Source organism: Branchiostoma lanceolatum, chromosome 15, assembly GCF_035083965.1.
Source record: "Branchiostoma lanceolatum isolate klBraLanc5 chromosome 15, klBraLanc5.hap2, whole genome shotgun sequence".
NCBI lineage: Eukaryota > Metazoa > Chordata > Leptocardii > Amphioxiformes > Branchiostomatidae > Branchiostoma > Branchiostoma lanceolatum.
Window position 1 is genome coordinate 970,366 of NC_089736.1, and position 24,382 is coordinate 994,747.

At 44.5% G+C, this 24,382-nt stretch overlaps 5 protein-coding genes across 5 annotated transcripts in view; all 5 read right to left on the reverse strand.

Moving 5' to 3' along the window:
* LOC136420989 (titin-like) overlaps positions 1 to 13,755 on the reverse strand; it is a 158,647-nt gene extending 144,892 nt beyond the window's left edge. Inside the window, exons 1-3 of the mRNA XM_066408131.1 lie at positions 13,747 to 13,755; positions 12,833 to 13,169; positions 2,283 to 2,330 (exon numbers count right to left, since the gene is read on the reverse strand). Of these exons, the coding sequence (XP_066264228.1) occupies positions 2,283 to 2,330; positions 12,833 to 13,169; positions 13,747 to 13,755 (394 nt within the window). The remainder of the gene's footprint in view (positions 1 to 2,282; positions 2,331 to 12,832; positions 13,170 to 13,746) is intronic.
* On the reverse strand, positions 3,124 to 6,823 carry LOC136420719 (titin homolog). Its single transcript, XM_066407809.1, has 2 exons — positions 4,499 to 6,823; positions 3,124 to 4,306 (listed from the first exon to the last, which is right to left on the reverse strand). The coding sequence occupies exons 1-2, from the start codon at positions 6,564 to 6,566 to the stop codon at positions 3,615 to 3,617; spliced, it is 2,760 nt and encodes a 919-aa protein (XP_066263906.1). The 5' UTR covers positions 6,567 to 6,823; the 3' UTR covers positions 3,124 to 3,614.
* Positions 7,641 to 12,404, reverse strand: LOC136420718 (obscurin-like). The gene is made up of 2 exons (XM_066407807.1): positions 9,172 to 12,404; positions 7,641 to 8,427 (listed from the first exon to the last, which is right to left on the reverse strand). The coding sequence occupies exons 1-2, from the start codon at positions 12,350 to 12,352 to the stop codon at positions 8,087 to 8,089; spliced, it is 3,522 nt and encodes a 1,173-aa protein (XP_066263904.1). The 5' UTR covers positions 12,353 to 12,404; the 3' UTR covers positions 7,641 to 8,086.
* A 986-nt stretch (positions 13,756 to 14,741) lies between the features above and the next one.
* On the reverse strand, positions 14,742 to 15,934 carry LOC136420724 (telokin-like). Its single transcript, XM_066407815.1, has 2 exons — positions 15,817 to 15,934; positions 14,742 to 14,974 (listed from the first exon to the last, which is right to left on the reverse strand). The coding sequence occupies exons 1-2, from the start codon at positions 15,917 to 15,919 to the stop codon at positions 14,757 to 14,759; spliced, it is 321 nt and encodes a 106-aa protein (XP_066263912.1). The 5' UTR covers positions 15,920 to 15,934; the 3' UTR covers positions 14,742 to 14,756.
* Positions 15,935 to 17,582: 1,648 nt separating this feature from the next.
* Positions 17,583 to 24,382, reverse strand: part of LOC136420990 (titin-like) — a 93,142-nt gene continuing 86,342 nt past the window's right edge. The window contains exons 68-70 of the mRNA XM_066408133.1: positions 20,884 to 21,048; positions 20,032 to 20,162; positions 17,583 to 19,386 (exon numbers count right to left, since the gene is read on the reverse strand). Coding sequence (XP_066264230.1) covers positions 19,138 to 19,386; positions 20,032 to 20,162; positions 20,884 to 21,048 — 545 coding nt within the window. The 3' untranslated portion in view covers positions 17,583 to 19,137. The remainder of the gene's footprint in view (positions 19,387 to 20,031; positions 20,163 to 20,883; positions 21,049 to 24,382) is intronic.

Here is a 24,382-nt window from a genome sequence, read left to right on the forward strand (position 1 = left end):
AAAAGAAGCCTGTGTATACTTTTTTGAGATATATAATCCGCTCATTTTTGTGTGTGTATGAACTTGCAAGTCTATAACACAGCACACAGCAGCCACAGAATCTTACTGACACATTCGTCTGTTTCTGGTCTATATCACTAAAGCCCCCCCCCCCCCCTCTCACTGGACACGCGGCACGCTGGTGGCGTCGCTGCGTCATAAACTGGATTTGTGTTACCCTTGACTTTATAATGGGGATATCATTCAAAACGCACAAGTATGACCAAAAAGACAACAAAAGACACAAAGCTTAAAAAGATTCGTTTTTTGTCGATGGAATTCGTTGAGTGCTTTGTCAATTCGATCGGCCGCAGCGACGACGCCAGCATGCCGCGGGTCCAGTGAGAGGGGGGCTCAAGTGTTTACAGAACTTTCCGTCAGGATCTGTAGTGTATCATGTACATAATATTTTCCTTACGTTCCACCGTGAGTGAAACCATCGCCTTCGCCTCTCCAACCGAGTTGCTGAGCGTGATGATGTAACTCCCAGCATCCTTTGGGTTAGTCTCTCTGATTGTGAACGTGACTACGTAATGATGGACGTCTGCCTCGATCTCGACAGAGAAGCGACCTGCGACTTTCACAGTCTTGTTTCCATGATACCACGTAATCTACAAGGGGATAATCGTGAAGAGAAACGCTTAGCTTTTAAAACAACTGTAAATATTTGTATATTATCACAGCATGCATGTAATGTAGCTTCACATTAATAACCTACGTTAGCAAATTGAACGTTTCGAGAGATTACAATCACTTTTCTTTCATAGTAATGATGGAAAATATATATATGAATTCGTCATGATGAAACAAAGTTAACTAGTATGGCTTCCGAAATATCATTGTGATAAAACGTTGTCCAGAGCTGCACAGGCCACTGCACTACATACACGAATCACTATGCTCCACATCCTAAACCAAACAAATACTCTTTTTAATCCACCTTCCGTTAGAATAGAACAGTTGAAACCTCGTTACAAACAATTTATGCACCGGAGTAAAAAAGACAATTTCAATAAAAAGATTCAAAGATAATGTTATCAGTTGTTTTCGGTTTGTTTTCTGATGGTTTGGGTTGATTTCGGTTAATTCCGGTTGTTTTCGGTTATTTCCAGCACTTAGTGACACCCAAGATACATACCTGAGGGGAGGGGGCGGCTACGAGCTTGCAGACGAACTTCACGTCCTGCCCCTCCTCTACTGTCTGGGAGGTCGGCTTCTGTGTGAAGTACGGAGGAATGCCCTCCGGCTCCTCTGGCTCCGACGCCTCTCCGTCTACTAAATCAGCTGCGAGGAGCGAAAATATATTGTCTTAAGGATAACGGTTTGTTGCCACGAAGGAAATTTGAGTCATATATCATGCTGTTCTCCTTGAAATCGTTGCGGTACATTTCTGCCGTTTTGAATGGTGCATTATACAAAGGGGACAGACAATACGACATGCTTTATTCATTATAGACAGCTACATGTGAAACTACTGCGTGCAAGAAACATATAAAAGCTCTACAAGAAGAAGAAGATATTTCAAGCGGCATGTTTGGATGGTGCATTTGTAGGACAGTTACTAACTAAAGGACAGCGGTAAGTTGGCGTGGTAATTATGAAGGAGAATAAGTCGCAAACGTGAAAACAGTAACAGAACTGTTCGTGCAGGAGTGGAGCGTTGATGACTTAGAGATGATGACTACTCACCTCCGGGACCGTTTCATTGCGCAAACAACGCGTCTCAGATGGAAAATCATTAGGAAAAGGCAATGCGCACAGAGGGAGATACATGTAGCTTCATGGAGCAGGAACATAACAATGGGTACATGTGGGAGCAATGACTACTACACTATGTGTGACACTGTGTTGGTGTGGAGTGTGATAGTACTGAAATAAAGGATGTAATAGTTATGATAAGTGTAAGGTGTGATCAAAATGTGTAACAGTCCATGTGCAAATGTACACATCATATACAATGGAATACAGTGTGATACAACAAAAAATGAAACAACTAGTACAATCTACAATTTATGTGAAGACATGATAATAATAGATGAATAAAACATGATCCTAACCTAGATGCAAATTGTAGATATGAAAAACAATCAAATGTGCTACACAACAGTTCATGGAAGGCAAAAGAACAAGTAATGGTATACTACATTGTGAAAGTTTGAGATGTAGAATACATAGATGCTTGATTTCAACAACTTTGGTATGAATGAATTTTTGTACATGTCTTTAGTTTGAAGATAACTTACATGTGATGACTTCTTCGATTGGTTCCAGCGGCTCTGGTGGAGGGATTTCTGTGAGAGACAAAAGTAAAGATTCATAAGACTCTACATCTTTAAGATGTGTCAAGGAAATGAGGATTGATGGTGAGGAAGGTATCAGTCAATCCACGAGGTCTGTGAATAGAAATTAGATTCCACACACGTAATTATAGGTTACATAGGAATGAACATGATAAAGGCTTAACAATACTGCTGTAGTTTGTTAAACCTAGATTAAAAGTGATGGATGTAAGCATTTCATCTTCAAGATAAAATTTTGTTACAAGATATCATAAGGACTTGCTTACACAGGGAATGAGCTACTTGATGTGATTTTTCAAAATGTGTGAAGTAAATTTGAAAGGATTCTTGATAGTTCAAAGCAACATCAAGCGTTTGTAAAGTTTCAGAAATATAATCAAGGAGCCCATTCCGTTCCACAAAGTTTGAGGATAAAACCAGTTTACTTTCAAAATGGCGATATCCAAACACACATATATGAGATACAGTTTACATATAGAAAACATGCATAGGAAAGACATGCAGTCATATTTGCCATGCAGAATAACCTTGCACGTCTCTCTCAACCATGTCTGCACCGTCTCCGGTCTCCATGGAGACTGGTTCAGTCGCCATAGCAACAGCCTCTGAAGATACCTGTTCGATTTGTTTCGACATTTCCAATTTCCCGATTTCTTTAGACTGGTCCAGGACAAGACCCAGTTGGCTTGCCTGTTGTTTATCCGACTCTGGGATTGTAAGAAAGCGCATTTCATGACACTCCGCTAGGGTGAAGAAAGTGACCATGTAGGGAACACACAGGAGAAGGGGTACCCATGCAGGAGAGGGTGATTTTATTATATCAAATCGTCTCATCAAACATAACAAGTGCCACAGTGAACATCAATGCATCAAAACCGTTTGCTATAACATCATACGTTTCTACTGAGAATCAACTCTTAACTACTAAAGCGAACAATATCTCGGTTATTTTTGTCTCCATACGTAAGCATTTCTAATGTATACATAATGATGTTCATTCGGATGTTAGTCTGATAATGTACACTAAAATCATCAGAGCTTACATAATAAATTGTACGATTCTAAGCAGTCTGTCACATCTCACAACGGACGTAAAACTAAAACAGGCAATCTTTTTCTAAGCTAAATTATGCAGATTTAAGCTACTCTTAGCTATAATTACAGCAAGTCACTCTCTGGGTAGTGATGGCGTTTTTAAAGAGTAAACACGTGAAGTATATCATGCCTACCTACATGTACTCTATCTATTAAGTAGGTATTGAGTAAACAAGCATTCTAGTGGCGTCTACCTTTGACAGTCAGCCGGGCTTTGCTGACAGCTTCCCCGGAAAAGTTTACAGCTTTGCACGAATAGACGCCCTGGTCTCCCCGAGTCACATGCAGTATGGTCAACCTGACTACCTCGTCATAGTAGATAGCTTTATGTCTTTTACTCTCAGGCAACTTTTCGTCATTGAAAAGCCAGGTGATGTCAGGTTGCGGGTTCCCCATGACTTCCCCGTTGAACGATACTTTACTGCCCTCAGCAACCACGCAGCTGTCGAGATCTTGTATGAAGACAGGCGGTTTGATAGACGGTTGACGTGGAGGCATGGAGGGCTTGGAAAGCTTGGGAGTGAGTTTAGGCGACTCTTGGATCGTCTCGAGTTTCGGCGTCATGGTGTACTCGTACGAGCTGTCGACGCCGCTGGATTCCTCCGAGATCTTGGCCAGTTCCTCAGTAACGGCGGCCTGTTTGATGAGTTTGGGAGCGCGGGGAAGCTTGCCCACCAGCTGGGGCGCTTTCTCCACCTGCTGTTTGAAGCTGTCTGGTTTGGAAGGCGGTTCCGGCGCACCGGGATGGAAGTCTGCTGGCTTTTCTGGTTTTTGGTCTTGACTTGTAGTTTGTCCTGGTTTAGGAGCCGGTTCGGCTGGTTTTGGTTTGGGTCGCGGTTTGCTGTCCTCATCAGACGAGACATCAGAGTCAACTGAAGAAAATGCAATGTATACATTTTATACATCTATAGTATAGAGCCATAGAAGGATTTTCGTACAAAACTGTACAAGACATGAAGATCAGCCCTTATTTAACCAAAAGAGGAATTCAAGACTTAGCCAATTAGCTTTCCCACGACCAAACTGAATCCGAGACAAGCGAGCAGCTTAGCAAAGAAACTCACTTTCTAAATCCACCTTGAAGACCGCCTGCCCCGCTGTGTTGATGGCCTTGCACACCCAGATGGCGTCATCGTCCAACGAGACTTTGTTTATCTCCAGTACACTCTTCCCCTCCTCCTGGCTGATGGACACCCTCCTCTGTGTCTCCACCAGCCGCCCTGCTTTAAACCAGCACATCTCAGGTTCCGGGCTTCCCCCACACTCCGCCTCAATGCGGATGGACTTTCCCTCCTTGATCTTGACTTTCTTTGGTTTCGATGAGAAACAGGGAGCAATGGGACTACCTCCCCTTTTCTTCTTCTTCTCCTTCTTCTCAAAGGATCGAGTTTTCTTGACCTTTTTAGGTTTGACTGTTTCCTGTCCTTCTGAGACGTCGTCTTTGCGACTATCGACTGTTTGCTCTGTCTTGCTTACGTCTTGACTTATAACTATACCAGGAACGTCTGGAGGAACTTCTGGAACACCTTCCTGCAGTTCCATGGGCATCGGTGATGCTGGCTCCGACCTACCTTCCTCTAACAGCTGATCGTCAGTCGTGTAGTCAGTTATAGATATCGACCTATCTGAGAGCAGAGGCTGCCTGTCGGAACCTACGCTTTCAACTTCATCCCTTTCACTGACGACCTGCAAACTCTCACTTTCTATCACCTCATAACTGGCTGATTCTAACGTTATCTCTATATCAGACACGTCGGACTCCTGTAGGACACGTATGATCTGGGCTGCTATCTCTTCTGCCTCTGGTATCGTCGTCTGTGTTGTGGAATCTCCCGACTCCGATGTCTGTGTCAGTGCAGCGTGCATCTTAACCACAGGTGTCTGAGTGTCCACACCTACCTGGAGAGGCAATAGTGTCTGCGTGGTAGCCATTGTTGGCTGGTAGGTCTGACTATCGGCTGACGCAGTTCTCGGGCTTGTCGTCTGCGTTTCCATGGTAGCAGGCGGCGACGTCTGGGTTCCCCCTTCGGCGACTGACGTTGCGACTGTCTGAGTCGCAGAATCTGAAACAGTATCTTGAAGACGTCCATCTCCAAAGAGCGGTACCGCCTCTCCTGTCTCCATCTCCTGGATAGTCGTCCCCATGGCGACCCCTGCAGTCTGTGTCGCCGTGGTCTGCTGCTGAGTAAAGTCTGTCTGAGACTCTGCGGTTGCCATGGTTTCACCAGTCTGCGTTGTCATGGCTACAGATGACAATCCAGAGGTCTGCGTCCCAGCAACAGCTGATGACGCAGGGAATTCCACTTTTGTGGGTGTGCGAGGGGAAGTCTGAGTTTCCCTAACATCCATGGGGACGGCCTGTGCAATCTGGGACCTGATGACTATGCTAACCTCCTTTGAACCCGCATCTATTGACATGATCTTAACCACGCAGTGAGCCATCACATCTGCAATCTTCTGCACTTCACCTGCTTCTAACAACTTTCCACGGACAGTTTCAAGATCTAGCTCACCCTCTATGGCAATCACTTTCCTACCAGACCTCCTGATTATCGTTACCGTTTTAGAACTCTTGTTGATTTGCATCGTCGCTTCTTCGTCAATACTGAGCGATGGGGGTCTCGGCATGGCTCTCTGAACCTGCTCGAAGACAGGAATGCCCTGTGATGAGAACCGTATGTTGAATTCAGACCTGAGCTTATCGTGTGCCGTAGAGTGGTCAACAGCCTGGGCTACAGCTGCAGCTAACTGTCGCCCCTCCCCCTCTCTCAGTAACTGTGTCTGCACATTCTGTGGGGCTAACTCTCCTTCCACGTGTAAAACCCTCTGTCTGTTACCGTGGGTGATAACTACAGTATGAGATTCCCTGTTCACATGCACGTTAACAAATTCTTGCTCAACGGGAACTCTGTGACTACGGGGAAGTTTGGGAGCATCCGGAATCTGTAGCTTCATCTCAAACGTAATCACTGATTTCTCAATATCAGCAACCAGTGCTTCTGTGACGTATCGACCGAGTACAGTTGCAATATCTGGTATCTCCCCCTGTTGCTCTAGTTGTTTGACTATATTTTGGGTTGTCATTTGCCCCTCTATCTGAACAGTGGTTACATCGCCACCCCGGGCAAGCATGATACTCTTCTTCTCTCTGTTCACGGTGACGGAAATCAGGACTTCCTTTAAACCATCTGTTGTATCCCCTGATTCCTGCCTTGTCAATTCGGTATCTTGAAGTCCGCTGGTTTGTGGTGTTACATCGAGTATTTCTACAGATTTGTTATCGCTACTCTGATTTCCGAGTGGCTGTGTTCCTTTCGCTTCTGTGAACGGTTTTCCACTGTTGTCGTCGCCGACTGTGTGTGCTACACCCTCTACACTGGACTTCTCTGGCAAAGGAGAGGAAGGGAGTAAAGATAGTCAAGAAAGAGGACATGTAGCAAGCAAAGGCAGATGAAAAGGCAGATGACATGTGATGAGTTACACAGAATCAGGAGAAAGTGTGCAAATGTGGAAAGATGTTGAAATGGACAAATGTACCTTGGTCGTGGGAAAATGCAGGAAAACCATGAAAATCTGCTCATCAGTGAAAAAGACGGTGATTCTCCTGAGTCGTGAGGATGATGATAAAATGTGGCTCTGGCTGGGAAAATGTTAGCGTGGCTGAGAATGTCAGAATGAGTCAGTGAAAGAAGCAGAAAGTGCCATGTCCACAGAGGGAGAGAGGCCATGGACTGTATTAGGCAGAACCAGATGATAGATGCGTGAATTGTTGCATCAGGTTGGAAAATCACTGGGCAAAAGGTTTCTTCTACACAACCAAGAGTTCATACTTACAAAATTCGTTCAGTAGACTTTCTGCTACTTATTTCGTCAGTGCAATAATGACTGGTTTTACTTCGCACTGAAGCTCACTGGAGGGCCTGAGATTATTGCACTAAAGAAGTAAGTAGCAGAAGGCCCCTACATATGGTTGGCTAGGTATCAACTCTTGGCAGTTTTGAAGAAACCTCTTACTCATATGATAGGTGTTTAAGAAATTCGAGTGACAGAAGAAATGACCAAGCATGCAGAAAATACAGTCCTCACTTCGGAGATATTTCCGGTAGATTGTCTCTCCTCCCTTCTCCTCATTTGCATGGCAATTTCAGCTCCACAGTTTGTCTGATTATCACACCAATGAGACACACATGAAGCCAGAGCCAGTAATACCAGAGCAAAATCTGTGAGGTTTTATTCATTCATACCTGAGTCACATACACCCGATGGTAAATGTAGAAAATACTGCTGCATGGTAACAACCAAAGTATATCATAATAGCGTCACCCACTACAAACATTGGTGCATAGAACACTTTAAACATATAGAGCGGTTGTAAATATTGCATTATACATACATAATTACAGATGCTAATACAGTATCAAACTTTATGCTTTTTTTCCACAAGTATCCTATCAAATGGCTTCAAAGAAAATAATACTTAATACTGAGGGTTTTCAAAATCAAAATATAAAACCGCAATCATGGTTGTATCATAAACTGCTTAAAACCTTATAATATTGCTTAAGTGTTGCCTCTAACTTTTGTGCAACTTGTCGATGTATGTCTTAAATACTGGCTTTAAATATGTGCTACTCTATCCCAACAATCCGTCGTCACCTCTTAGCGCCCTGTACATCCAAGTAAGCCTGACAGACAGTCTCCCCAGAAGCGTTCACAGCGTGACACGTGTAACACCCGTGGTCCCCCAGCCGCACGTTCATTATCACCATGGTAACCAGAACCGTCCTGTCGTCCACACAACTTTCCTCGAAGGTCACATTCCCGCACTCCTTGACCTCTACGTCATCCTTGTACCACGTGACTTTGGGTAAGGGTATGCCTGCGACTTTACATTGGAAGTACACCGTGTGCCCTTCCATGGTGAGAATGTTCCGACAAGGACGAAGAATTTCGGGCGCAGCTCCATTGTCTTCTTTCTCCGTTATATGGGATGCTGGTGGGTATGGAATGGAAATGTGATTTTTTTGGTCACTTTTGTCGAATTGCTTCACTTTTATGTCATTTTCAGAATTTTGAATTTCATTCGAATACATTCAATTTAGTAATATTTACAAGAAATAGACTAGTACAAATATTGCATGCGAAATGTTTTTGCTCTTTTCCAAAATAGAAACGTGAAAGAAACTTTAAGAAAACATTTTTGCTAAATATTTCTATAGAGTGATCTAGTGTTTAGATTAAAGCAAATGCCAACTTCAAAATGTTGATAGATGTATTCCTAAAGAGTTGTCAGTAGCATCTACAGAAAAGTTTTAGTTTGATGAAAAAAAGATGAAAGTTCAGAAAATAAGGGGAAAGAAGACAGGGGACCGAGGAAAGGACTGGAGACGACAAGACAGGTCTTTGGGTCTAAAGAAGCACCGTTAAGTCTAAGGAGCACCGTTATAAACAAGGGAAAGTGTTATTTAGTGGAGCTCAAAGGTATATAACAATCCAGCAAGAGATCTCGACTACAAGAGATGTTAAAGTTGCAAAGAAATTACTGCAATTAAACTGCAGATGGTCTATCCACACAAGCATTCTTCTTCTTCTTTATTTCCTCTATATTAGCGTTATTTCTAAGAAGATTCAAAGTGTAGCCTGCAAGTCTATGAAAATCACTCACTGCCTATAGCTGCCAGAAAAACCATCTACAGTATCAATCTATCGCTACACAAGGGTTACTTCTTCTTAATACCTTTGACGAGAAGTTGGGCAGTGCAGGCAGCTTGTCCGTAGTCGTTGTTCAGCTGGCACGTGTAGTCCCCTCCGTCCGAGGGTTGGACCTGCGTGATGACGATGCTTGCCGTGTTCTTTGATTGGTCGAAGACGACTTTCCTCCGCTGATCTGACTTGATCTCCGTCCCCATGTGAAGCCAGGTGACGTTTGGTGGAGGCGATCCGGTCACGACCGCGTCAAACCGCGCCGGGTCTCCCTCAGCCACTGCCGCGCTGCTCGGAAACTTGGCGAAGTTCGGCGACTCGCCGGTGACAAGCTTGACTTTCTGCCCGGGTGGGTAGACTAGGAGCTGCGCCGTACAAGCCGCCTCCCCGAAGTCGTTCCTGACCCTGGCTGTGTAGTCGCCGGAATCAGACTGCTGCACGCTTTCGATGAGCAAAACGTGCTGCCCTTTAGCCTTGTTACAGATGACTTCTCTGCGCTGGTCCTGCTCGAGCTCCTGACCGTTGTACTGCCATATGACAGTCGGCTCGGGGTTGCCGGAGACGACAACCTCGAACCTTGCGGTGCTGCCGTCCTCCACAGCTTGGCTCTCCAGCATGCTTGCAAAGTTCGGGGACTCTCCCTTCACCATCTTGACTTTCTGGCCTGGTGCAACTACGTGTAGCTCTGCGGTGCAGGCAGCTTCGCCGAACTGGTTGCCTACCCTGGCTGTGTACTTCCCTGCGTCAGCCTTCGTCAAGTTCTGAATGACCAAAACATGGTGGTGGTTAGCTGAGTCTACGCTGATCTGCCGACGGCCGTCTGGTTTCAACTCTTGTCCGTTATGCAGCCAGGCAACCACAGGTTCTGGGCTTCCCGTGACGATGGTCTCAAACTTAGCCGTACCGCCTTCTTCAATGGCCTGGGAGTCAGGCATCTTCCCAAAGTTGGGCGGTTCACCTTTCATTGTGCCAGTTTCAACAATTTGCTGGGATGTACCTTGAATCACAGTCATGCCCTGGTCACCTTGTACCATCATTTCCTGGCCACCTTGTACCATAGTGACTTGGCCACCTTGAACCGTGGTACCTTGGCCACCACCTTGTATCAACATTGTGCCCTGGCCACCACCTTGGACCACCATTCCTTGGCCAGTGTTCTGTTGCATCCCTCGTGCAGCCTGAACCCTTTGGCCAGCCGATATGATGCTCTGCGAGAGACCTTCCATACCGGGTTTACCCTGTGCAACTTGTACAGTTTGACCGGATCCCGTTACATTCTGCACTCCTTCTTGCACTATTGTGACTTTCTGGCCACGTGGGTACACCAGGATCTGAGCTGTACACTCGGCGATGCCGAAGTCGTTCTCGACTCTAGCTGTGTACTCGCCCGAGTCTGATTCCTGTACGTTCTGTATCACCAGGAGGTGAGATCGCGTCGCACTGTCAGCAGAAATCTGCCTTCTAGTATCTCCCTGTAGCTCAACCCCTCCAAACAGCCATGTTACTGTCGGCTCAGGAGTTCCACTGGTGACGATTTGGAGCTTTGCAACTTCGCCTTCCTCCACAGCCTGGCTTTCTAACATCTGCGCAAAGTTAGCAGCATCACCCTCTACCATAGCGCCCTGGCCTCCTTGTACCATCGTTACCTGGCCACCTTGTACCATCGTAACTTGACCACCATCTAACATGCTGCCCTGGCCACTGTGAACTGTCTGGCCCCGGATGACCTGTACTGTTTGGTCTCCTCCTGCTGCGGCCTGCACCCTTTGACCAGCGGATATGATACTCTGCGAGAGACCCTCCATACCAGCTTTACCTTGCACAACTTGTACAGCTTGACCGGCTGAACCCTGTGCAACTTGGACAGTTTGACCGGCTCCCGTCACATTCTGCACTCCTTCCTGCACTATAGTAACCTTCTGACCACGTGGGTAGACCAGAATCTGAGCTGTACACGCGGCGATGCCGAAGTCGTTCTGAACTCTAGCTGTGTACTCGCCTGAATCTGATTCCTGTACGTTCTGTATCACCAGGAGGTGAGACCTGCTGTCCATAGTGATCTGTCTTCTAGCATCTCCTTGCAGCTCAACCCCTCCAAACAGCCACGTTACAGATGGCTCAGGGGATCCGCTGGTGACGATTTCGAGTTTTGCAACTTCGCCTTCCTCCACCGCCTGGCTTTCCAACATCTGTGCAAAGTTCGGAGATTCTCCGTGAACCAGTTGTACCTGCTGGCCAGGTGCGTAAACGTGAAGGCTAGACGTGCAGGCGGCTTCTCCAAAGTCGTTCCTCACTTTAACAGTGTACTCCCCGTCATCTTCGCTTTGTACCTTTGGTATGACCAAAGCGTGTAGATGCCTCGCCTGGTCGTATTGCAGCTGCCTCTTCTGATCTGGCCTGATCTCTTTCCCGTTGTGATACCAGAAGACTTTCGGCTCAGGATTTCCGCTTACAACGATCTCTAGCCGTGCCGCGCTGCCCTCCTCAGCAGCCTTGCTTTCCAACATCTTCAAGAAATTCGGTGCCTCTCCTTGGACCAGCTTCACCTTCTGCCCAGGAGGCTGTACGAACAGCTGACCAGTACAGCCGCCCTCGCCGAACTTATTCATGGCTTTGCACGTATAGTTGCCTTGATCAGACGGCTGGACCTTCTCAAGTATCAGCGCGTAAATGTGCTGTTTGGCGTCTGCGATGATTTTCCTTCTCTGGTCAGCTTTGATTTCTACCCCGTTGAAGAGCCATGTTACAGTGGGTTCCGGAAAGCCACCCACCCCCACCTCCATCCTAGCCGTGCTGCCTTCTTCAACAACCTGCCCGCTCAACATCTTCGTAAAGTTAGGACCGTCTCCTTCTACTGTCTGCCGCTTTATCTGCTTCTCTTGGAAGAGAAGTTGAGCCGTGCACGCTGCTTCTCCTAACGCGTTTAAGACTTGAAGGGCGTAATCGCCGGAATCAGAAATCTCCAGCTTGGTGATGATTAATACACAGCGGCCTGTCTTCCTGTCGAGCTGAATCAGGTGGCGATTGTCTGCCTTGATCTGTACACCGTTGTGCAGCCAGATCACTTTCGTGTCAGGAGAAACGTTAACGAACGCTTCAAACTTCGCCCGCTCCCCGAGCACAGCCGTCTGGCCTTGTAGTGTTTGTGTGAAGCTTGGTGCCGCCGTTGGACCGTCCACAGTTTCAGTGATCTTTGGGCCCGGTGCGGCAGCCATTGCTGCTTGCTGCACGACTTGATTGGTTTGTTGGCTGACCAGTGTTTCATCCACTGTAGAGTAAGGGAGTTTGGTCAGCTTTCTTCCATTCAGTATTTCTTCATGAAAACTTTAGATCTTCAACATGCGACAAAGCATGCATTAAGTCGTTGTCACACAGGTGACAAATGAGGCTTCTTGAAAGTTCCATGCAAAGATATAGATAGGACAGCTCCATGCAAAATAACGCAGCTTGAAATGCGCGTACGTCCTCGAGAAAAACAGGAAAAGAGATAGATGACACACGAAAAGGGAGTGGAGTCCTCAAAATGTCGCCATGCATTGTCAACGGTTCATCATGCAAAAACGCAAAAATTGCCAAACTTGTTCACTGCAAAATGTAGTATCTTTAATAGTTAAGATGGTTGTTGTGGAGATAAGGTGGTATATAATGGTTAGCACACACTGTTATTTCAATCCCTAACAGTAGAGTCGTCTCACCTTGTACAATGAGCTGCGCCTGGCTCTGCACCTGGCCTGCTGGGTTAGCCGCCTTGCACAGAATCACCCCCGAATCCTCCGGGAGACACTCCGCAATCACCAAGGAGTACACGTCTCCAAGACGCGACATCTTAAAGTCGGAAGTCTCCTTGAGCTCGGTGCCGTTCTTGTACCAGGTGACCTCGGGGTCGGGTCTGCCCTGGATGCGACACTCGAAGCGAGCGGACCTCCCTTCGGGAGTGGTCTGGTTCCGCAGGTCTTTGATGAAGGCGGGCGACACTTGTGCAGGTTTTACCAACTCTGCCTCCGTGTCAACCTCTGTAAAACCATAGAGCCACTGTCATATATCAAATACAAAAACACGTAACCTTAACACGATACAAACTTTACACAGAACATACAGAAATGAAGCAGTTGTCAAAATTTCCTATCTCAATGATCGTCTTTAGATCTGGGGCTATTGCTCGCGTGCTATAGAGAAAATCTTAACTTTATTTTTTCTGAATAATAAAATAAATTTACGAGCAATACAATCTATATATCCAATGTAATTTTGTGTAACTACAATATAACAGCTTTAACTTTGCAACCATATTTCTCATGCAGAATATCACGTCAAACCAAAGCCCGTGCAAAACCAAAGCAAGTATTTTATGCATGGCTTGCCAGAGCAGATGATCTTCATTGACAAATGAATGAAGGAATTCTAAAACATTTATTCCGAAATCTGGTTAATCCTTTTTTGCCTATGATTGCCAAGGCAGCTCGTTACTAACGTATAAAACTTTTTCAAGCTGGAGTGAAGTAACGACAGTAATAACAGTAAACTTTCAGTAATGATACAGTAGATACATGTACAAAACACATACAGATGTGCCAATGGAATGACTGCACTACCTGTAGTAGACATGTACAATACACATGGCGTGCTATGATATGTTCTAGCATGAAGCACAAAGCAGAGAGTGAAGGCAGGAAAGTGAGTTACCTGGTAATGACTCGGACTACGAAAGAGGGGTGGGAAAATTCTACTAGATGAAAACGACTCGGTTTTGAAAGAAAAAGGTCCGCCCGAGGGGAGGAGGAAAACTGCAACTCGTGGAAAATTATCGCTGCCAGAGAAGAGAGGGTTACCAAAAGAGAGGGAACATGTTTAGAAATTAGACAAGTTTACAAATACTAAGCAACGCATCTCGCAGTTAAAGAGATTCAAGCAATCGCTGGATGCGTCTACTACAGGTGAAAAGGAGAAAGTCCAAATCTAAAGCAGTATTGCATAGTTATGTCTATCAGAGGCTGTCGCCATGGAGACGGCATGACGACCATAAGCGGAGAAGCAGAGGCAAAATTAATGTTTCTACTTCTAGGATCATGAGAGAGGTGCAAGACTAGACACAGGGAATACATGGTGAAGCAGAGACGGGTGGAGATGCTTATAACATGGAGATCGGTTCCACTAGTGTTTTTTTTAATGATGTACATGGACGTATGTATATAGTAGCTTGTTGGGTGGACTTCTTCGGACTGTGATACGTTTCAACATTATCCAAATTTTGTTGTCATTTGCTGCAATCAGACCAGGTACATGTGTGTTACTCTGAAAGACAGTCATAATAAATGAAGTGTATGAACATATACTACTTTGTAGGTTGACGTTTTCTGATGGTTTCAATGATTTCATTCACACAAGTTTTTTGTCTTTTGCTATGATCAAATCAGGCATCACAGTAAGCTTGTGAAACTGGTGTGTTACTTTGAAGGTTGGTGTTACTAATCAGTCTATACAAATGTAAGCACCAGTCTTTGCTTTAATGTTACGGTAGTGAAACAAGTTGCGGCAAGCGTGCAGATAAGGTGAAAGTATGGTCCTATCGTTACGGTCTTCAGGTGTTACTGAAAGTGAAAGCGAAGTGAAAGTTTCACTTCAGGTGTTCACAGGTGAGTGCGACTTACTCTCAACTTGCAGGTCGGCGGCGCACTGGTCCTCTCCAGCCGGGTTGACGGCGACGACCTTGTAGGTCCCGGCGTCTTCAGGGAAGGCTTCGCTGATGTTCAAGACGTGGTACTCGCCTTCCGACATCAGTTGGAAGTACTTGGACGGCTTGATGGGAGAGTCGTTACGGTACCACGTAACGTCAACCTCTGTGGATGGGACAGGAACAACAGTTCAGCACCAGGGACAGTGACAAAGTGCACATCTTGCAGCAGTTAGATAGCTTAAGATTCAGTACAATAGACAGGGACAGATAAGCAAGTGAACTAGAGATATGGTACCACTTAATGGCAAACTTTCGTCTATCAGTGTATCTAGTGGTCAGAATACCAGTCAATGTAAAGATACAGGGCTGCATAACGTCAACCTCTGTGGACGGGACAGGAACAACAGTTCAGCACCAGGGACAGGGACAATATACTTTGCAGCACTTAAATAGCTTAAGACTCAGTACTATGGACAAACAGTGTATCTAGCTGTCAGCTTTACCAGTCAATTCATACACGCAGAGTTACGCTATAAAGTAACGTCAACCTCTGTGGACGGGAGGGGAACAGGTCAGCACCAGGGACAGGGATTGTTGTTGTACACTTTGCAGCACAATGAGCTAAAGATTCAGTACTAGATATATGGTACCACGTAACGTCCACCTCTGTGGACAGGAGAACAACAGTTCAGGGACAGGGAAGTTTTGTTGTACAGCTTGCAGCACAACTTAGTCATCAGGCTCGGTTTTCATACTGTTTTTCTAGTTTAGCATGTTTTTCAAATTCCGACAACCAACAAATCAAATTGGTGTGGCCTAACTGCAGTGTGCTGATTTGCAGATCTTTAATAGATCAACGTGTTGTATTGGTTCGGCCAACTACTCTCACTTGGTAGCAAGGTGCTTATCTTTATTATCTATAAGTGGAAGGGAGGAGATTTGAACATAACATTCAGTGCCATAGACAGGGACAATGGGAAGAAAATAAAGAAGCCCAGTTCTCACCTGTGCCCTCGATCCTGCAGGTGAACCCTGCGCCCTCGCCCTCGCGGGTCTCGGTTCCCTGGATGGGCTCCACGATGTGGGGCGGTCGCACCTCCTCCTCCATGGCCTCCTCGGCACCGTGCTCTGTTGGACATGCAGAAGGGCTCGGGTTGGATTGGATTTAGCCTAATGCTTAACTAGATAACTATCATATAACCCATATGCTGGGTATGACCTCCCTATGCTTACGGGGTAAACCACCATTGTGTGTGTCTTCCCTACTGTTGGACATGCACAAGGACTCGGGGTTGTATTGGATTTAGCCTAATGCTTACCGAGATAACTATCATATAACCTCTGCATTGGACATGCAGAAGGGCTCGGGTTGGATATAATCTACTGCTTATCTAGATAACTATCATATAACCTCTGCATTGGACATGCAGAAGTGTTTGGGTTGGCTTTGGTATAGTCTAATGCGTACCTAAATAACTATCATATAACCTTTAATCTAGATGATGTACAGTAGATAATACTAGAGGCTAAACGATGTGTACGCTCCAACTTGTTAAGAGTATGAATTATGATGATGATGATATAACCTCTACATTGTGTGTGTCTGAGGCACTTTCCTGTCAGTGCGTGTGCTCTGTTAGATAGGCAAAGCTCAGCTCGGGGTTGGCTTTTTGATAATCTACTGCTTACCTAGATAACTATCATATAACCTATACATTGTGTGTGTCCTCTTGGACGAGGTTGGGATTAGCTTTGATATAGTCTAGTGCTTACCTAGATAACCTCTGCATTGTGTAGATTTTGATGGCTTAAGGCACTTTCATCACAGTATGTGTGCTCTGGTGGACTGGCAGGGCACAATATCAAGTGTTTGGAGTTGCCTTTGATATGTCCTATTTCTTACTGATAGAATCCCTATGTGAGTGTATACATGGCGTTTTTTAGAGAAAGGGTATTTCCCAACCACTGTTTTGTATTAAGCAGCTGTATCTGTGAATAGCGTGATGTTTATGTTCGTTGTTTCTTATTAGGGAGCCATGTGTATACTTGTGCTTTTAAAATTTGGAAATGGATGGCTATAAATGCAGTATTTCTGGGATTTGAAATTTTCAAAAACCTGACTGGTCTATGTTTCAAAGTATTCCCCACTGCTTTGAAGTCTTCATCTACACTTACAAACCGCCAGCTTATTCTTTGCAAACTTGGCTTTAGCAGAAAGACCAGCAACGTTTATGATAATGATGATCATGAAAAGGGAATAGAGAACTTAAAGGAAACAGAATGGAAGAGCTTGATTACAACTACCTAGGGGTTACATGGACAACCTAAGGCTGCCCAATGCATTCCACATTTTTCACTTGAAGCGCTCTGTTGATCATATTGATAAAAGGGCTTCACCTTGTTTGATATAAGTGCCAAATGATGCTGCATTAGTTCGAATTAAGTGTTTGAGTCATGAAAATATCATGACACTTATAGAAATACATCCTGTACAGTGTTTTGATCAGAATCTTGGCACAAACCAAAAACTGATTTAGGAATCTTCTGATCCTAATAACTTTACAAAGCATGGTAGCTACTGGGCCACCTTTAAGAAACTTGATGTAACTGTGACCTTAGCCTCTGTGAGTATCTATAACGTTACCACATACAATAAATGATGTAGCATATATACATGTATGTAGTTGTAAGGCATTAGTAAGAGAAGAGTATGACCCTAAGCCTATCTGTTTAAGGAAGGCATGAGGGAGCATGAAATGCCAGGACAGAACTTTCCAACCCACACAACATTTATTGATGAAAGCCATAGAGTTACAGTGAAGAGAGAGCCATTTTGGCGAGAAAGGAAAAATTGACAGAGTCAGGTTTTCTGACAGAAATGGCAGTGGAGAGTAGAAGTGGTTTTGAGCAGAAAACATGGCTCAGAAGAAAGTGTAAAGAGACGGAGAAAGAAGGACAGATAGAAATGAAGAACATCGAGATGAGAGAGATGTTGTTTCCATGGCAACGAGAAAAGTGAAAAGAAATGGTGGAAGAAGCAGAATACAACGAGAAGCAATAATGGGATATGGTTTGGTCCCATTTGAGGACGGTAATTTTTTGTTTGTTTTTGTTTTGTACTGCACAAATTCAACAGTGGACAAAGTCACATATAAAAAGAAGAAAAAAATTAGATGAAGATGGGAAAGGTGCATGATGATGTTTCTAATTTGGTAAGATTTGGGAATTTGAGCCATATTTTTTGCCTCCTACCATGACAATAGGAGAAGTTGAAATGTACATTTCAGCAGGAAAGCAGACAGAAAACAGATGAAGAGCAAGATTTGCGACAGTCTTGTTATCTTAACAATAAGACACCAAGTTGTCCACGACAGGGTAATAAAATTAGTCATTTTCCCCTTCCTGGCAAGGTCGTTACTATGAGGGGGTTGCTAAGGGGTTCACGTCACATGACTAATTTTATTACCCACGATGCACCCTTCCCAGAACGCAGCTTTGATCGGATTTTGTGTCGGTGGGTTGGAAAGTTTTCGCTGGCGACGGTTAGTCTGTCGTGACCAATTTTATTACCCTAGAAGCAGAGGACTTGGTCCTTTTACAGAGGACGGTGAGAGAGAACAATGGAAGCAAGGAAAGTACATTATACAATACAAATCACCCTTTCTTTGCACCCTCGACATCTAGAGAAGTTTTGCAAGGCTTCATACAATCTAATTAAAGACCTTGTATCAATGTAGAGTCTATGTCAGTCTAGAAAAAGATGGAGAACACACACACACACACATGCAGCACATAGTGCCACACTAGCCAGAATTTCTCCCTGGATAGTTAGAAGCATAATCCTACCTAAGTAAGAACACCCCTATTTCTTTAGACCTTCAAAATCAAACAAATTTTCACACAAAGGAAAAATCAACTGGGGAAAAACTTGAACCTCAGCTTTGGCACCATTTGAAATTTGGTAAAGGAGGCAAGCTCTTGAAAGCCCTTCCCTAGAAATCTTTAGCTGCCTCATAGAAAGAATCTTAGTGACGATTTTACTTCTTAGGAATCACCATGTCTCTTTAAGACACGGGTAGCCTAATCCTTGAGACAACCGCACCTGAGGGGCATTCAGGCGTTTATCTCTGGAATCTTTTGCAGACATCTTAAAGGCGAGGGCAGGAAAGACTTGGGTATTGTACTAAATGTAAGGTGCTTTTTTTCTCTCAACATTTCGTGAATATATCTGCATGCTAATTTGCTATTTGAAAACCCCAAAAGCATGAAACACAATCCGCACTAAGTTCCCTTACAGAGTCCTTGACAATAAAACGTTTCAAGTCTTCAATGGGAAGAGTAGATTTCCCTGAAGTAGTTGATCTTCTTGTTTTCGACCAACTCGTATTTAGTATTACTGAACAATTTACCCTCGACCAGGAGCTGGGCGGAGCTTGTTGCCATGCCAACGTCGTTGCTAGCGACACAGGCGTACTCGGCGCTGTCCTCGATGGCAGAGTGGATGACCAGGAGGGTGTGGCAGTTGCCGTCGGTTACGAACTTGTACTTCTCGCTCTGCTCGATCGGCTGGCCGTTCTGAAGAAAGAAGTGATTGTGGTTGTTGTAAGTTTCATTAAGATTCATTTTGGCTGGTGTATTGTGGCAACTGATAGTGATAGTTTAACACTTCAGAACAGTATCTGAATCTTTCAACCCGAAAACCAAGACATGCCATAGATGTAAAACACCACTTCAAATGATTATGGCTGTTGTGAAGTTCTCTAAATCTAATTTCTTGTATTCAAAATGACAAAGCTCATGAGAGGTAAGCCTGAGAGGTAAGTCATTCAATGGTACACACTGAGTTACAGCATGCAGGGGCACATAGACCCAGATGCAAGTTTTTCACCCAGCCTTCTACTTTAACCATTGCCACTTGGTGAATTGCACTTTAAGATGGCAGAGAACTAAGCAAATATATTGGATCAGGCCTAATGCTTAAGTATGGTTGTGAAACATTGTAATGAAACATGGTATTGAAAGCCATGTGTTGGGAACCAAGAAAATAAATTGGTGTGGCATCCACTTCAGTGGTAAAACATGTATCATGCATATTCAGGCCAGGATTGAGCCCATTTTGTTCACCATTTTTCACCAAGAATCAGAATCACTATTACAGGCATGTTGAGAAACTTGTGATGTTTTGGTTCAATTAAGTATGGAACATAGCGAAAGCCATACCTTGAGCCAACTGATGGAGGGCGAGGGGTGTCCAGTCACCGTGCCCTGGAAGCGGATTGGTTCTCCGGCCTCCACAATGTGACTCTTCAGTGTCTGTGTGAACTGGGGGGCGGCCATCTCCTGCTCTGCCGCTGTGGGGGACAGGAAAGATGCAACGTTAGCTGTCTGGCTTACAAACATACTGCACAGGTATGAAGAAGTCATATACAGTCTAACCTGTACTGTTACAGTAGTGTTCACCTCTGCTTGGGAGTCAGGGTGGACTGCACTGACATTCAGTATACAGTAGGGATCAGTAGAGAGTAGGATGCAAATGTTATCAAGCCTTATTCATAGGGTGACAACAGTTTGCCATTTCCTCACTGTATGTGAATTGTGTCCACAAATTGTCCCAAGATGATGGTTGTCAAAGTTGGAAAATATAATGCCATTTTCAAGTATGCATACAGGGATTTTCGATGTTTTTACCAGGTCACCACTATGATAAGGGCCAATAACTTGCAGGGAGATGGTCAAATGTAGTGTGGTGAGATAGGGAGAACACAGACAAACAAAGCACACAACAAACCACAAGGAACAGTTCAGACATGAAAACCACAACTCAACAGATAATGCTAGATTGTGTGACTGGGTGACTTTGAAACCATGTGTACCATATATACATGGCAATAAAAAAGATTTCAATGTTTCACAAAAGGGTCAAGGTTCACGAGAGGAAGGCTGTGGAAAGTGGGGGCCTTGGTTATTGGGACTTGACATTTGAGCGGTTTATGCAGGGGGCTTCAGAGCTGGGCTTGTATCTGTAGGTGGAAGGTAAGGGGTCATGGGTCAAAGGACAATCTAAGCAGTCACCCTCAAAAGTCTTCTGCCGCTTTTGTTTGCCCTCTTCCAAAGTCTCCAGGAAAGAATCGCTTTGTTCTTCCGTTTTCTGCTGCTTAGACTTAACTTCTTCATCTTCCTTATCCCAAGCTTCTTTCCTCTTTACCTTCCCATCTTCCAAGTTCTCGAGGAACTCAACTGCGGAAAGCAGAGACACGTAAAGCGACATGCCACAGCCATGCTATATTCTGCAGTCAGCGCGCATCAATGGTTTGCTTTGCTACCTGATCTAAGTATGAGTTTGCTTGATTTCTAAATAAAACCTTCTGAACAAGGCATGGAGTAAATAGCCCACCAATCATAAGATTGGACAAAGCAGCTTGAATATTCAAACCAACCAATGGTGGCCTCTGTAACTAAATATACAACATGCATCTGAGACTGACAAGAAACTGATACAGGTGTGGTTTTTGAGATATTTCTTGCTTGAGAATAAGACAAATCAGTTTCTTCAAAATTTCTATTCAATTTAGCTGTAACAGCATATAAACCTACTTTTACTTTTTCGATTTCTGTTTCACTACCAAATCAATCTCATTAAATGACTTACACTTGACAAACTACTGATGACTACTGTTCTTTACTGACCCTAGAAGTGTCGATCCCAAATAGGGAGCAAAGCAAAGCATATGCAGCAGTTTCAGGAGCCCAAAACTTTATGCGCAGTAATAATGATTGATAGTGAATGGATTTAGTTTTTTGATGTGATTATCATGATGATCATTTTGGGATGTTGAATGAGGGGAATTGATGGGGAGGGGATAACCTAATATTTGGAACAACTGTCTGGATCTGTATAAATGTTTATCTTTATGTACATGTAAAATACATTATATATGGGAATTCGAATCTGGATAGTTTTACTTGATCCACTATTATCAGTATTTATCCTGAATCACAAACGTCGTGAGTTATCTTAGTGTTCTGCTCTACTAATCAACATTAAAACTTGATCTATCACCCTCACACATATTTAAAAAAAGGTTTTCCACACAATGTGATAGAACACTTCAACGCGGGGGATTATTGCTTTTAGTTTTTTATCACAACATCTTAAAACTCTGTAAGCTCTGCAACTCAAGATCTTCAAGAAGTAAGATTAATATGCTGAGTTTTGTCAAGATCTAGGTCTACCACATCAGCCTCACCCTCCACATGGATCTTGCACTGAACAAGACTTGAGAAGAAGTTGTCCTGTTTTTGCTCCAGTCCAGCTTTTCTAATTTGTCTTGGACCCTCTAAACTAGCCAGAAAGCTGTCATCTTCGGATACATCTAAGACTTTCCCTCCTTGCCTCTGTAAGATGTCTTCATCCCCGTCTTTGAGATGCAGCATTCTCCTTTGCTTTTGGTCTTCAAGACTGGCAAGGAAGTTATCATCTGAGGGCTGGTTGGATAGCTCATCAGGCTCTTCCTGCTCTTCCACTAAAGTTACAGCAAACTTATCTGTACTTTCTTTTGACTCAAGTAGGCCTGCATCTTCTTGTGTTTGGTCTGACGTATCGTTGTCTTTTTTCATTGCCTGTATCCTCCTAAATTTTGGTTCTTCTAGGCTGGCTAAGAAAGTGTCCTCCTGCGTCAAATATGAAACTTGACGGTAGTCCTCTGTCTCCAAGTACCTGTCTTGAAATGCTGTTTCTCTCCTGTGCTGTGAATCTTCTAGGCTGGCAAGGAAAGTGTCCTCCTGTGTCAAATATGAAACTGGACTGTAGTCCTCTGTCCCTAGGTACCTTTCTTGAAATGTAGTTTCTCTCCTGTGCTTTGAATCTTCCAGGCTGGCAAGAAAGGCATCCTCTGAAGGCTGTGTGAATCCTTGGCTTGTGGCGTTCCTTTCAGCTTCCTTAAAAGAAGTCAACCTCTTTTGTGCCTGTTCCTCTAAGCTCTCCAGAAATACATTCTGCAATTCTGGAAAACTTTCGGAAGAAGGAGAGAAGTTATCCTCAAAACTGCACTGAAAGACTTCAAGACTCTTCTGTTTCCCATCTTGTAATCCTGATAAGAAGGGATCAGCATCTTGAGAAGGGAAAGGATCTTGGCTTTCTTGTAGCTCAGATACTTTAAAGTGTTTGGATCCCTCCAGGAAAGAAAGAGACGTGTCCTCTAAATCTGCTGATTTCCTTTTTAGGCATGGCTGTCCTGTGTCAGGCAAAAAGGTACTTTCTTGCTGTGAAACAGTTTTGCTCATATCTTCAGTTTCACTTGAACAAAGGCCGCTACCATCGTTTTTCTCCTTAACTCTAGCAAGGCGCTGCTCCTTTGGCACTTCCAAGCTCGCCAAGAAGGAGTCTTTCTGAGTGAGAAATGGATTGCCATCCTTTGCATCTTGAGACTTATTCCAACCCAACTCATCAGCTTGCTCCAAGAACGTTGCTTGTCGTAAGTCTCGTGGTCCCTTTAAGCTGGTAAGGAAAGGATCTTCTAGTTGTGCTGTCCCCTCATCAGACCCAGACAAATGTTCTTCCATGTCTTCATCCTGCCTTGAGATTATGCGCTGTTCCTTTGGCTGCTCTAAACTTGCCAGGAAGACGTCTTCCTCTGTGGCAAACTTCCCCAGATTCCCTTGATTGGTTAAGAACGGGTTAGGTTCAGTTTGTATGGTGGCTAGTCTGTCTTGCTTTGGTTTCTCCAGCTCAGCTAAGAAAGGGTTGACTGTGTCACCAGTCTCTTCCTTCCCTCCATCTGCAGAACCATCAGAGTCACCCGTATTCTGGTCATCTGTTTCTTCTGCAGAATCCTCTGATGATTCCGTCTCGCTGCTCATGACCTTCTCCATCTCCTCCTGTTCCTCAATGGGAGCTAGGAAAGAGACAGTCCGTCCTTGCACAACAACATCGGTCTCAAGATGCTTCTCAGGGAACCCCATAAGAAAGATTTTGTTTTCTTCCTCAAGAGCTGCCAGCCTTCTCTGTCTAAGATCTTCAAGGCTCTTCAAGAAAGGATCCTGCTTCTCAGGGTTGTCTCCAAAGGCTCCTTGGTCTTCTAATGTCTTAAGCCGCTGCATGCGGATGTCCTCCAAGCTTGCCAAGAAGGGGTCGGTTTCTTCGAAACCAGTCTCAGGATTTTCCTGGACTTCCTCAGCCCCCTCCTCTCTTGGCTCTTCAAAATCAGGTGGTAAACTGTCCAGGGCTGCAGTCTCTGACTCACCCTCTAATTTTGAGGCAAACCGTTGTGGAGTTGCATCACTCTCTTGCCACATTGCAAACTCACGCTGCTCTCTCTGTTCCTTGGGCTTTTCTAAACCTTCAAGAAACGGGTCAACATCTTCTAAGTCTTCCTCAGGTGTTTCTTTTACATCAGCTTCCTCCTCAGACCCTTCGTCTGAGAGAAAAGCGGTCCTTTCTTCTGCAGTTCCTTCCACGAAAGGCTCACCATCGCCTTCAAAATCTTCCAGACTCTCCTGGCTTTCGTTTTCCTCCTCGATGCTTGCCAGTGAAGACTCCACCGCCCTGTCTGAGTCGCTCCCCTGGCCTCTC

Excerpts from the sequence above, each read along its gene's own strand:
- LOC136420719 (XM_066407809.1), bottom strand. The coding sequence starts at position 6,566 with ATGCTTGCCCGGGGTGGCGATGTAACCACTGTTCAGATAGAGGGGCAA. Across the intron at positions 4,307-4,498 it reads CTTCAAGGTGGATTTAGAAA|TTGACTCTGATGTCTCGTCT; the intron begins GTGAGTTTCTTT and ends CATTTTCTTCAG.
- LOC136420724 (XM_066407815.1), bottom strand. The coding sequence starts at position 15,919 with ATGGAGGAGGAGGTGCGACCGCCCCACATCGTGGAGCCCATCCAGGGA. Across the intron at positions 14,975-15,816 it reads CTGCAGGATCGAGGGCACAG|AGGTTGACGTTACGTGGTAC; the intron begins GTGAGAACTGGG and ends TCCCATCCACAG.
- LOC136420718 (XM_066407807.1), bottom strand. The coding sequence starts at position 12,352 with ATGGCTGCCGCACCGGGCCCAAAGATCACTGAAACTGTGGACGGTCCA. Across the intron at positions 8,428-9,171 it reads TGCCCAACTTCTCGTCAAAG|CATCCCATATAACGGAGAAA; the intron begins GTATTAAGAAGA and ends CATACCCACCAG.